General features: G+C 43.6%; 1 protein-coding gene across 1 annotated transcript in view; it reads right to left on the bottom strand.

The window, feature by feature from the left end:
- The window catches only part of doc2b (double C2-like domains, beta), a 136458-nt gene that overhangs the window by 30603 nt on the left and 90912 nt on the right, over window positions 1-14943 (bottom strand). The window contains exon 9 of the mRNA XM_080836578.1: window positions 887-966. Within this exon, the coding sequence (XP_080692704.1) occupies window positions 887-966 (80 nt within the window). The remainder of the gene's footprint in view (window positions 1-886; window positions 967-14943) is intronic.

Genomic DNA, 14943 nt, shown 5'->3' with positions numbered 1-14943 from the left:
GTATTCAGACAAGTGGTAATCTGCACTTTACTTTTTATTGTTGTATCTTACTGTGTACTTGTGTACCTGTTCTTGTAAATCACTTTACAATGCAGTTTAAAGGCTCGCCCTAAAAAGTAATATAGGTTAATATATTATTATAATATGCATTGTTGATAATGCCCCTAATAATAATAATAATAATCATAAAAGTATATTAAATAAAAGCACTGATGGTCCAGCGTCTGCATGCCCATGTCTGCCCATACAACAGCACCGCTGTTGAAAAAAAAAACTAGGGAAAACACTGAATGAATAATCTTGTTAAATAATCTTGATCTAAGTACTGACCGAAATAATCATGATTATGATTTTGGCCATAATTGAGCAGCCCTAATCCTTGCACTCATAACAATGCAGATTGTCCCTCTAATGGCTCCAAAACATGATGATGAGGATAGGAGTCGAGCGTGCTGGCAAAGAAGCTACGGCAAGAGCCCTGGCTGGTGGCTAGTGCCTGTCCTCCTTTTGAGGGTTTGGGAGGGAGGATTAGACGGCACAACTGTGACTAGCTTGCCTCTGGTTCATATCACTTTAAGGAGATTTGATTATGCACAGTCTGGAAAAAGAACCACCAGGGAAGCTAACCATTGGACGAGCTACCCACTCGTCTAACTTTGCTCTGCTAAATTCACTTAAAGCTGAGCTAAAATGGTTTAGATGAAAGCGTCTGCAGAGTTAATACATCTAAATGGAAACGGAAAGGCCTGGGAATTCTGAAGTACAAACATGAAAGTGTGACTTCATCACAGAACAATTCAGTCTTTAATTGAAAGCCCAAATTTTAAGAGAGAGTGACTGCAGTGGAATCACAGGCAGTGCTCTCAGACCCCTGTCAGCGCCTTACCTTGGCTTTGTTGATGGTGCAGTGGAGAGCGTTGTTCTCCTGGTCATACAGAAGACTGAAGTCCAGTGTACCCAGAGTAGCTGCAGAGAGAAATTAAAATAAAAAATAAATTCCTTTTTTTACCATAGTAAATACAGTAGAAATGCAAGAGTTAACGTATACTGCACAACACAGCATGTATGCAGACATAGGAAAAGTGAGTGAGTGAGTTATATCACATTGTTGTCATGATGAGGCAATCAAGTCAGTTCAGCTGTGGTCTTGAAGGTCAGAATATGTAAAAGAATATTGTCATGTTAAACACCCTGCCATTTCCATCAGATCTTCCCAAAGGCTTTTCTTCCTGCAGGAGCATCCCAGAAGCACCATTACAATACTGTTCCTCACATCAATACCATCTCTCCACTTCCCCTGTACCGTGATGGATTATGGTCTGCCTGGCTGCACTGGGCTTTTTTCCCTCCCCCAGCATTTCATCTGAAAGCAAGTGTCGAATGTGACTCAAACATGACCATTACGGATGAACGTCATCAACCAGGATCCACACAGTCTTCTTGGGGTTCACTTAATCACGTCTCATTAAATGTATTTGTGACTAATAATACCAGTTGAAGTGAAGTGGAAAAAAAAGAGAAGAAAATCAAGAAAAAGGCTGTCCGGGTCTTGCTGGACACACACGCAGCGTAGCGTAGTCAGAAATTCACTCCAGGCTTAATAAAGCGTGGCTGGAGTACATGTACTGTACAGCTCAGGTTGTATAGTGTAGTCCCTAGATACAGTAGCTTTCTAGCCTGGCAACAAGGGAATGTTAATTCAATAAGGACCACTGAATGCTTTACGGTGGCTGGTGGGGTGGGGTGGTTAGGGGGTGGAGGCAGTGGGGGTGGGAGCTGTGGGGTTGTGTGGGCTGGTGGCTGTGGGGTTGTGGGGTAGTGTTGGGTAGGGGCTGTGTGGTTGTGTGGGTAGGTGCTGGTGGCTTGGAAGTGGGTGGGCTGGTTGCTGTGGGGTTGTGTGGGCTGGTGGCTTTGTGGTTGTGTAGGGTGGATGGGTAAGGGCTGTGGCTATGGGGTGGGTGTGGGGTTTTGTGGGTAGGGTTTACGACAGAGAGTCGGGCAAGCACACCTCAGGGATTAAACCAGGTTTGATTTCAATTACCTAGATTGGCACACCAGCCGCGACCTCAATCTCAAATGCATTCACGAGACGCTGGCCATGGCAATCAGGAGAGGCTTGTGCACCCCTCCCAGAGATTGCCTTGGCCAAATGTTTCTCTCTCTCCCCCCCCTCTCTTTTCATCTCTCTCTCTCTCATCTTTGTCCACACTTCAGTGGTACTGCTGCATCGCCATTGAATGAAATGTATTACTTCATGTTGCAATTTTATTTTTATACACTGAAAAGAAGAGTATTCTCAAACAATGGTGCAGGAAATCGTGCTCAGGAATCACAGGCATGCGATGGGCTGGGAGACTTGAGGAAAGAAAATGAAAATAAAATTCCCCTACCAAGATGAAGTATCTGCATCAGGTTTAACACCACAATAGATAGTCATGGCAATCATGCATTTTGGCTGGCAGGATATGTATGGATAGAGGTACTTTAAGCACTACAATATCCGAGAGGTTAGATGTTTTATAATGGCATTATCATACAGCTCCTCAGAATTTTCCCAAAAGTTTCGCTGATTTAATGGGCCACCCCAACGTTCGGAGGTCTGATATTTCTTTATATTTATCGCTGCGTAAAATTAAAGACCACTGTCATTGGCAACGGGTATTGTGCTTCTAATTAGCATCTTTCATATCATTCCGAAAGTTGTCCGGTCATTAAACATAACAGAAAGTAAGTAATGGGTTGCTAAGCAACACCTGAAACTTTAAAGTTCTATTGGCGTGAAGAACATTTTTTTCTTAGCGGAAGTCACAAAAAAATCACTTAAAAATAGATATTATGGAGGAATGTCTATATAATTTTGCAAGTAAGCGTATATTAAGCTGGATAACGTATAGGGAAAATAAATCCCTTCAGGATGAAACAAGACCGTCCGCCATGTCGGGATTTAATTTCCTATACTGACCGGCAGACTATACATAATCCATTACATATCATTGAGCTGTAATACCCTGCTGCATAGGTAGATCTTCAGATGAGCTTCTCATAGATACTCATCACTTCTCAAGATTTTTAAAGGGGCTATATGTAAGTCTGACAAGCTGTCACTATTTCATACTCCCCACCCTAAGTAGATTGGGGCCGGTGTACTACTAAGTGTGAACCTTCCTACCGCCTCTCCCCTCACAGAAGTATACAAAGGTGGGGAAGGCTGAAGGCTTGTGTAGAATGAAAACATTTGTATGGTTGAAAGATATCAAGGCTACGATTAATGTCTCCATCAACATCAATTGATATTTATATGTTACATTAACTTAGTCTAGGCAAACAGCTCTCCATTTGAGCACTCAAGGTTTTGATCAAGCAGGGAGTCTAACTACTAATGTTAACTGATGGGCTTGCTGCTGAGCTACTTGTTGATACTAACTACAGGATAGACATGCTTACTTGGGTATGTTCATACATTTTATCCAGCCTCAGAAAATGTATTGAGGCTGGATATGGAGTGTTTTATTTCCCCAAAAATGATCAGAAACTCTAAGTGTCGTTATTTTTACCCTCCGAAATTGGAAATAGGATTTTAAGATAAAAACACCATTCCTGACATTTCATCAAAAGTGTTATTTCTTGACATTCATTTGCTATTTGTGTAATTTTTTTATGTTTTAAACTAAAACCTTTACCTATTGCGCCTTTAAAAAAATCAGTGAGTTATTTATAGAGTTCAAGGCTATTCATAAGAAAGTTTAAAAGTTTTTGCTTTTTAAATTATACTCTACATTAAGATTGCTAAAGCTAGGAGGACTGGTCTCAGCAGATGACTTCCTCAAAGAAGAAACACAACAAAGGCAAAACTTAAATGGAGGCAGGAAATGGTTTCAGCTGTGCCAATTAGCATTCAGAAAGAGCTACTGGTTGGTGATTTATAGTCAGAATAAAAGTGCAGCCCCGTTTGGTAACACTGGCAGACCACAGGAGCTACTGAAATGGAACCGGACAAAATTCATCTGTGAAGACTGCCAAGCTTAGCCCAAAGCCTTCAATCTCGATGTGTGTTTTCTTCCATTTGATCCTCATCTAATTGCATATAGACCATGACGCCATGGTGCCTGCCACAGGATGACTTCACACAGACTTGCTGTTTTAATCTATCCCATGGGGGGAAGAAACACTCCTCATGTGTTAATGCATTCAAACGGCTCCCATTCTTCTCTGCAAATGAAGCATCTCAACTGAGCAGTGACTGCAGGGTTGGCCAGGGAGATGGGCCAGCATTACACCTGACCAGCATTTCACCAAGCCAATGGGCCCCATGCCTCATTTAAAAACCTCCCGTGATTAATTTCAGTTAGCACGCATTCCCCTCCAGGAGCTGAAAGGTTTCAAAGGTTACACACAAATGTCTGCCTCGGGACAGACAAAAACAAAACTGCCAAATGGAGACCCTGCTGATGGTCATGAACATCAGGCAGACAAAAGCTCCTGTCAAACCCGAGCCAGGGCTGTTTCTTGCAGCCAGGATGGGAGGAACTGGAGGTTACACAATGCTCCCTGTGTCTCCTCTAGTTAAAGCATATATAAATTTAATTAACACTGCAGATCACATTAATTCTGCACGAGAAAATGGATAATGGAGAATGGATGGTCCTTGAATTACCAAAGCACAGAACATAATTATCGTAATATTATCAGTTATTATACATCGTAACAAGAAATGCCTCAAAGTCAAATCAGATGCCAAACAAAACAAAACACCACCACCAACAACAAATAATTAATTTTAGCTCTTGGCGACCGGAAGGCATGCTTCAGTATTTGTCGCTGTGTTGAGAGCTGTCCAGATGGACACGCAATACCAGTCGGCTTTATGGCAAGAACCAATCTGAAATGTCAAAGCCATCAAAGCTTAAAGAAAAAGACCATGTTTGGATTTAGCAGCTGGCGTGTACAGGAGCAGGATAATATCTAACCTCAAACTCCTCTAGCTCTCTCCCAGGTCAGTGACATTGCCTTCAACGAAAAGCAATTTTGAAAGCCTGTGGAAGCTAGCGCAGAAACCCTGCATGCATAGTGATGGGGCGGACCATAGACATCTCACTCAATTCCAAAACATTTACTAGAGTCCAGAGTGCAGTTGCATTTATGCTACAAATCATTTTCAGGGGATATCTATAAATAAAGCTCGACATAATTATCTTAACGTCCTTTCTTGCTTTTTTGGAAAGATAGGTAGTAGTTGGTAGTGCATACTTTTCTTCTTAACTGGACTTCATTTAGTAGGTTTTCATTCTAAATTCCTTTTTCCATATTGCTTTCTTTTCAAAGGAATTTGAACATGACACTGAGTGAGAATGTGCTGTCTTTGGTAATGAAAATGTATAGTGGATTATGACTGATTATAAACTATATTAAAATATTTTATATATAATATACATTTTGGTGTTTCTCTTTTCATTAATTTCCTTCCTTCAGTAATCATCTGCAGATGAAGTTCTGACAGTTGATCTGCTACCGAGAAACCCCCCCGAAAAAAACGAATACACAAAAAACATGAATAGCAGGTTTCCCCCGGGGCAAATAACCAGTCTTCTCTCACAACATGGCACTAATACAAAAACAAAATAAAACATTGCCCTCCAGAAGGGTCAGAGGAATCGTGGAATTCAGCTCAAAGGAAGCAGCAACTTAGAGCTGATCATTTTATTTATAGATTTCCCCTGAAAAACACACACAACATCTCATTTGTGCGATCAAACAAGACAGAGGGCCCTATCTTGCACCCAGCGCAATTGACATTGTCACCGACGCATGTATCATTCCTATCTTGCACCCGGCGCACAGCGCGATTTTCCCTCTAGAGGCGCGCTTCGAAATGAACTTGCGCCGACATGGGCGGGGGCGGAACAGAGAAGGCGTTTCTCTGGCGCAAGTGGTATTTTGCAGTTTCAAAACAACGCCGTGCGCCGTGCGCCATTGACCAAAAAAAAGCTGGTCTAATGTGAGGCGCAATGTCTAAAGTCTGTAACGCGTATTCAGAACGCTATTTTAAGGGCGCATGTGCTTGCCCGCACAGTATAGGACCTGTAGGCTACACTTTACTTCTGTCGTCTTCACGAGAGATTTACACCAATTGTTTGGCAAGCCATATATAATTACAAGGAAAATAAAGTATTTACCACATGAGGAAATCATTGTGATATCCGTATCCAAGACATTTAAAAACTAGGCATACATCTAGCGTACACAATTGACCCAAATGATTCAGGTTAATTGAAGCTGCGTGACATTTGATTTATTGTATGGCTTTGTTGCATTTATTTAATGCCAGTATTATTATAAATCTTGTAAACTCATCTCTGTGTATGTGGACTTTATTTATGTACCTTGGGTTTGGTCAGCTGGTGCACTGGCTTGGGTGCCGATTTCCATGCCCCCAAATCCCTGCACGCTCTCAGGCGTGAGGGTAGACGTGGCGATGTCCTCTGCTGCCGTCAGATCCTGGGTCGAGGCAGATCCACCTCCCGTGAAGGCACGAGAACGTGTGTTACCTTCCAGCTTGGATGTCCCACGTCTCCGGACGTCATTATAGCGTTTTCGGCAACGTTTTCGGGTGCCCCGTTGCAGAAACAATCACGGCAATACCTTGACATGCTTGCTTGACTTTGCTTACTTTTGGAGGGTTTCTCGCATCCCCATATATATCTATCTCCCGGCTTTTTACAAAGCCATACAATAAATCAAATGTCACGCAGCTTCAATTAACCTGAATCATTTGGGTCAATGTGTAGGCTACATGTATGCTTATTTTTAAAATATCTTGGATATGGATTTCACAATGATTTCCTCAAGTGGTAAATACTTTATTTTCCTTGTAATTATATATGGCTTGACAAAAAATTGGTGTAAATCTCACGTCGGTCTCCTCGGCTGTGAACTTCTCCGGTCTTCCACCAGGTAATTCCGCCATCAAAATAACAAGCCGCTATGGACTATGCGCTTCTCGCTCTTAAAGGGAATGTGAAATGACGCTCGGATTGGTTTATTGCATATTACGCCCAAACCACACCTATGGCTGAGTAACCTCCTTTGGACCAACCCTTTTGACACTTGCGCTGGACGCAAGTGTGTTTTTTCCGCCGTTAAAATAGCAACTGCGCCATAGAGCCGCCCACACATCTACTTGCGCTTGGCGCCGTCCTACTTGCGTTTCTGATCGGCAAGATAGGGCCCAATATGTCAACTAGCAAGACAGCAACAGACCATGGGAATGATGAAAAACCCTACAGTACCAATAAACACATCAAAGAAAGTGTGCCCAGCTCCATCTGTCTACATTATGCCAGCCTAATATCTCACAGAAAAAATCTCTGTTTTCAAATATTGACAGTGGCTGTTCAGGGGGTTTCATCTGACTTCATTTCCTTTCAACATTTGGCATGGAGCTTGTCTGGAGGTCTCAGTCGACACCACGGACGAGACTGCCGCTTCAGAGCAATCCATTAATTAGAGCTCTCGGAAAGGTACAACACGCAACCTTAAAGTGTAAGTGTCACTGCGAGCCAAGTGGCCTGTCCATGGCCTTCATTAGGTAAACACCCACAGAGTTTGCGCGCTTGGGGGTGAGTGTGGGGGTGCTCTTTACATTCACCACACACACACAGTATATGTCAGAGGCCTACAAAGTACTTCGTGGTCAGCCTGATACTGCACAGAGCCTAGAATGTCAGGCAGTCAAGCAGCAACTCCAACCAAAGGAAAGTCATGATCATTGTGTTGTGCGTTGCGCACATACTGTAAACAAACAACTTTGACTACTGTGACAAGCCATGGCTCCACTACAATAGCTTTTCAGGCTAATTGGTTTGGAAAGATGATACGGTGCAATGCGCATTAAACATCAAACGTTAGACCAGGCCTGGAGGGGGTGGCGGTTATGTCCCCGAGTCAGACACCATAGGCTAGAGTCTGTCACCGGCACTGCAGGTTGGCAAATAGCAGAGCTAATTGGCAGGTCAGTAAAGTGCATTTGGTGTCAACGTCTGTCCTGATGCACGGGCAGACACCTCCCCCGATGCCTCATTGGCATTGTTTACCACACACACACACACACACACACACACACACACACACACACACACACACGCACACACACACACACACACACACACACACACGCACACACACACGCACGGGTTGCCTTGTGCTGTCTAGGAGAGCCATGTAGAGGTCAAACTCTGATCACTATCTGTCATGGTATTTACCTGCTCTAAAAGAGAACACTGTCAAGGGAAAAAATAAAATAGCGCAGTAGATTGTCAGTGTGTTGCATGGTAGCAGTCACTTTTATTGGTACCTGTCTGACAGACGGGAGTGTCTCTGATCACCGGGTCGTGTTGAAGTGTGGGGGGAGTGACATGGCAGAGTCACGCGCTTAAGAGCACCATTTCCATGGAAAAGGGAATAGTGACGACTCAAACTCAAAGGCACTGGCTCCTGACTCTCACACAGTCTAAAAAAGCTAAATGTGGAAAAACGGGATATGTGCCCACAGAGCAGGCAGGGGGATCAACCATAAGCTTTCCTTGAGGCACAAACGTGAGCCAAGGCGTTTGCCGGAAGCCCTAAAATAAGGCAGGCAATCAGCAGGCGATCCATTCCAGCACTCTCCCGAGACTGTGAGAATGTGAATTAGTCTGGAAAATGAGGAGGGAGCCACATGGATCACAAAGACAGTGATCCCAGAGATCACATGGAAGCAGTAGCAGCACTTACATATAAGAGTCTATGATTGTGACCCGCTGAAATGCTTACAAAAAGCTGGGGTTTCATGTACTATGGTAAGTACGAGTCAAGTGTATTAAAAGCATGTAGTGTCCTGAAGATTTTGAACAAATTATGACTTTCTGATGGATGTGTTTTCAATAACCACTTCAAAGATGATGAAGATTTGCATGACTAAATGCTCCGTACTGAAAACGTACTCATCACACACACACACACACACACACATACACACACACACACACACACACACACACACACACAGACACATAAACACACACACACACACACACACACAGACACACACACAGACACACACAAACAAACACACACACACACACACACACACACACACACACACACACAGATAACTGCATGCTCAAGCCAGGGCCATGATGACCACCCAACATGACTTCTGTGAAATTAACTGCTTTTGTTTTCTCAACCCGGGAGCATCTGTGACTCAGTGTGTTTGACAGCGAGGGCCTGGAGATTATCAGAGTCCAAGTAAAGCAAATCCTGGATTTCACAGTGGGGGGAGGCAGGGGGGTGTTGCGGTCGAGGTAGCAGGGCCTGGGCGGAAATGGCCCCGGGGGCCTGGCGACGTGTCAGGCGCCCTCGGAAAACTTTGACGTCACGTAAGGACCAGAGCGGAGCCCCCCCCCCAGGCCATCACCTGTGGTCACGACAGAGCAGCAAGTGTGGCTTGGGATAAAACCAAATCAGTCTCAGCCACAGCACACCGGCTTGCTCTGCCCTGATGCCATATGAAAGTCAAGGAAATAAAAGAGTCTGGGAATTCTAAGTGATTTCCTTAATATGCAGTATTCAAAAGCAAAAGAATAAAGGGTGCACTCCTGCTAGCCATAAAGGCGCTTATAGCCCAGAGGGATAAACAATAGAGGCTGGCGATGATTTGAAAAGTTGCACCCAAGGGTCATTTTATTTTGCTCATGAGCTACATTAAGCTGGAGGTGGGGGTGGGAGGCTTCAAATGGCAGGTAACAGCCCCTCCTTTCTGAGAAACGAAAAAAGGCCGTCGGGAACCACACTTCCCTTCTGAATATATTTTGTATATTTATGGGCACAGTCCCCCCAAAATTGTGGAGGAAAGTTTTATCATCACAAGCAAGGAGCCAGCCAGACTCTGTAAATGTCCTCTTCTTCAGGTATTGAGGTAAACTGCCGTTTGTGGTAGATATATTCAACCTTCTTTCATGTCAGAGGTCTTTTCCGAGATAGATATTTCTCACAATGAAACACTTTTTTCCCCCCCTATTTCAAATAACTGTGAAAGTCAAAAAGTCAGACACAGATCAGACACAGAAGCCTCCTGCCAACAGACACAATCCACCCTTTCATCCGTCGCCGGGAGCTGCCCAAGTACACACACATCAGAGAGAGAGATGCACTTCTGTCTGAGTTTACAGACATGCAGCAATGAGCGCCATGACCCAGCAAAAAAATGCCGCCATTCATTTAGTAAGGGAAGTCTGCCAATAACCTTATCGCTCATCTGCTGAAATCTAACTCTCATTAACTGCTTTTTAGGCATTAATTACACCCCATAATATCACACCACGTTACTTTATGGTGAAGTGACATGTTTAGTTCCAGTTCAATGATGAGCTGTACAAAATAAGTCAGGAGCTCCCTGTTGTAAAGTCTAATCCCAGAGCTCCTTACATGCTTTGAGATTTGTGCCAGTGTGTTTATCATCAGTTATCAAGGACACGAGTGATCATGACACATAGGGTCTGTTCCCATCTCAGCAGGGTGTCTAACATGACAGAGAGGCATGAAGAACTGTTAACTGATATAACTATAAACTGATACAGCCCTCTATCCTGTCTACTTAGCATCAATGTATCGATGATGTTATATGTTACCTTAACGTTATTTTAAAAGACCAACGTTCGAGTCGCCGTTCGACACCAACGTTCTTAGCAGAAGCCTTTAATGGAAAGCAATGCCTTATGAGACAACCGTCTATTAATGCAGTGAGGCAACAAGGCAGCAACACCCTCTGTTTTGTACGCACCCATAGTTTGCATAGTTTTGGGGGAAACACACCTCAGGGTACTTGATGTGGATGCACTGGACATTCCCATAAAATTAAAGCACCTCCCCCTGTAAGGTTTTACCTGTGAGGATAAATCTTCCGCCGTCTCACATGAATATCCAAGTATTCTGAAAAACTGTTGTTATAGTTTTGGGCGTCTAGAACAACATGAGCTGTTTCTCGCATGGCTCAGCTGTGCACATGTCTATAAATGTGCTTAGGCAAAGAGGAGACTTTTTTTCCCCACTCTCTCCATTTACCTGCTTGGTCCATCCCTGGGATGAGTGTACTGCACTCCTGAGAGAGATGAGTCACTCCCAAAGCTGCAGACCAGCATACGATGTTTGCATACATCCAGGGGACTTGCCCATAGTGGGGTAGCTAGATAACACTCTACGGGTAAGTGGGGAAGAGTGTGTGTGTGTGTGTGTGTGTGTGTGTGTGTGTTTGTGTGTGTGTGTCTGTGTGTGGTGTACGGCATGTGTGTGTGTGTGTGTGTCTGTGTTTGTGTGTGTGTGCTTGTGTGTGTGTGGGTGTTTATGTGTGTGTGTGTGTGTGTGTGTGTATGTGTGTGTCTGTGTTTGTGTGTGTGTGTGTGTGTGTGTGTCTGTGTTTATGTGTGTGTGTGTGTGTGTGTGTGTGTGTGTGTGTGTGTGTGTGTGTGTGTGTGTGTGCAAGGGAGGGGTAAAAGAGGGAGCCCGGGGAGAGCTGGGTTGCCACGGAATCCACCACTGCTCCGGTCCGATCGGTGCTGCCGCTGCTGCCTGTGCCTCCTTTATCTCCTCTCTGCAGGGAGAGGGGCGGCAGCACGCGCCGTCAAACCCAGCCATCACGCTGACAGCTCCCTGCACCAGTAGCCTCAGCTCTGAGGAGGCTGTGCCGCCATGATCAATGCACCGGCTGGTCGCAGGTACGAAGGAGAATGCAGATTTCCCTGAAGGGGGGATGGGGATAGAGTGTGTGTGTATGTGTGCGGGGGGGGGGGGGGGGGGGTGTTTCATTAGGATTAATTAGGCACAGAAAGACTGGGCTTGAGGAGACAGTTTTACTTGGGCCTTTGCCATTATCTATTCATCAGAGAGGCTATCCACATTAGAGGGATTAAATACTAATGGTTCTGTGCGTGTAAGTCATTAACACAGATTTCATTTAAAATATGTTTTGTGTGCCTTTTTAATATCTATCTGCTTCACTTCCCATCTCTTTTAGATCTACACTGTAAACACTGTAACGTGAGGTACTTAATCCAGTTCTTTAGCCTGTAAAAACACTAAAAGTGATTCAACAGTTAACAAATATAGCAGCAGCTATTGTACTTTAAAACTAAAACGACTTCCAAAGCTACTGCTGAAATATTTTTTGTTCCACTGAAAGTCTACCTCCCACTCCGCCTCCTAGGCCCAGGACTTCAAATGGAGTGGGGAGACTGGGGAAAGTAGACTCTACCCAGTCAACGACTTACAGCAGAGTGTTGAGTTTGAACACCGGTAATGTAGGTAATATCATCCTGCAGTAGCTGAACAACGGAAGCAGTAATCCGCATCAGTACCACTTTCTCAATTGAGAAGCATGTACGATAAAACAATGTGTGGCAGACCAGCGCCAGAGAGAGGCTTTCTTTGAAGCTCAGCACTTAATTAGCTTTCCACCTGGACTTGTGTGCCTCGTTTGGAAATCCAGTGAAAAGCTTGGCAACAGAGGCCCTTGGAGACAATGGGCCCTAATTTGATAGTTGCACACCACGGGTTCTTAGGCGCAACAGAGAAGGGCATCGCGTGAAGCTATTTTCATTCGGTAATTTCATAACATGTACACAGACCTAAGCACCTTTCGAAGGCAGACCAACACCTCATTTGGCTGTGTCCCTAACCCTAACCCAGAAACATAGAAAGCCTCGTGAGACGCTCAGTATACATTTCCTGTAAGTCGTCTCATAATCAAATCTATCTTATTAGCCTTTATGTTATGTATAAAACTTAATTGCAAATGTAGAATGCAACCTAATTTTTACAGAGAGATGAAACGTGGCAGACCATTAATCTATTTCGCTGTCATTCACTTTTAACCGCCACACATCTCCTCTCTCTGTCTTGCTTGCTAGTCACCTGGTTTGTGGTGAACTTGGAAGCGACCAAGTGAGCAAGTTTCCTAAGTTCCTAAGTCCAAAGTTTCCTAATATTATTTGAACATTTGCTTGGTTTACATGCCATTTTGGATTATTCACTTTGTTCTGGATATGAAATATGACCTGTGTTTCACGGAGAGCTTGTTTCCTGAAGAGGATTGTGATTGATCATTGTGTGATCAACAATTTGATCTCATTCTTCTGTGAGTGTGGCCGTGACTGTTTTGTGAGTATTTCGTTTTTTTTGCTGAAAAATACTTTGAAGACAACCTTGGTGTTTTTGGTGTATTGATTGATAAGCGCATATACAGTGCATTCTTCTCTCTATCACTATATGCGGTAACCACTTAAGAAATTAGGCATCTTTACTACCCTTTCCGCAATATTCTACATAAATAATTTTCCTAATATGTTATGTAGTTTGCTTTCATGATGTTTATAAGGCCTGTATGCCTATATGTTAAATAATATGAAGACCATGGCAATCATTACACTTGAACTGTGGACTGATTACACTTTGAACTGTGCTGGGCTTTTTTCAATTCAACACGACATACTTCATAATTTTACACAGCTTCAATATTTTATAACATGCACTGATATCTGTTGGACTTGAACCAAACAAATGATACTAGCTTGTACTACACCCACACTCCCACAAATGAATACACCATTTCATCTGTCCCACAAAGGTTCCCCCCTACCTTTGCATCCTATGACTGGATACATGCAAATAACAATTATTCTCGACTCCTCCCTATGATGTTGCGCCATTTTGTCACACACGTAGTTTGTTAGGGCCTAATGTGTGTTATGATTAGGGTTGCTCTTTTCCCACCACCACCTTTTAGACTCTGGCGAAAGAGAGTTAGTGGCCTCTTAGATGATGTGTAATTATAGCATTCGATTATTACTGTTATCTACAGGGACAAAATCAATTGACACTAATTAAGCACAGATCAGCCAGGACAGAAATGTCAGTTGCGACATTAAGTAAATGTAAATAGGCAGGCAGGATATTACAATGATGAAATGGTCGGCATCAAGGTCACGTCAATAAAATAACACCTTATAAAAATGAATAAAACTAAAAAAAATGTAGTTTATGAATACAGCAGTATGTATTTTAGGGAAAATATGACCATACCCCTATCTTCACTGAATGGCCCAGCGAATTGAGCCAATATGTCTGCACGCCTCTCTGAGTCATTAACCAGCACACCAAAAACATTTCATCCATGTTAAGCAAAACATGATAACTTATGAAAGATTATGATATATATGATATATTAGTATCAGGAACTGTAGCTGCACAGTATTGCTATAACACTGTAAGAGGCCTTGTTGGTATACCTAGTATTCTCCAAAACACTGCACACCACAGCTAGGAAGGCTTTTTTAGGTAAGAGCTTTATTTGCCGATCAATATTACTCCAGAGGCCGGGAGTAGTCTCTAGCATTGTTTTAGCTTAAAAAAAATCAGTAACACTGAAATGATCCATTAAGTTTGTGAGTCGTTGGCTAATTAAGCCTGAGGGGCCAACAAAACCCTCCACTGGGTATGAGCTGCAACACATCTTCTCATCCTGGCAATCCAATGAGAATACGCAGAAATGAATATATAAACCCAGTGCACATATGATGGCAACCTAATAGAAACCCAACATAGAAACCAAAACATCTGTCGCACACACAATTCAAAACGCTATGTGAGCTCGTCCAGCCTCTTACAAGCAATATACCATTGAGCTTCCCTGTCTGAAAAGGCTCTAGTCAGTGCCCCTTAATCACCTGTGGAGCCCTGGTCTCACACTTTTCACCTCAGATGTGAGCCGTGACTCACCGCTATGCTGTGGAGCTCCGTTCTGCGCTTCATAAAAAGCCCAGGCGGGTGGCCTTCCACAGACCCCATGCAAGGCAGCCGAGAGCAGCTGGGCAGGTGAGTGGGCCATACGGCGGAGGAATCAAAGCTTAATAT

This window comes from Sprattus sprattus (assembly GCF_963457725.1).
Source record: "Sprattus sprattus genome assembly, chromosome: 1".
NCBI lineage: Eukaryota > Metazoa > Chordata > Actinopteri > Clupeiformes > Clupeidae > Sprattus > Sprattus sprattus.
Note: the sequence above shows the minus strand (reverse complement) of the source record. Positions and strands in the feature narration are given on the sequence as shown.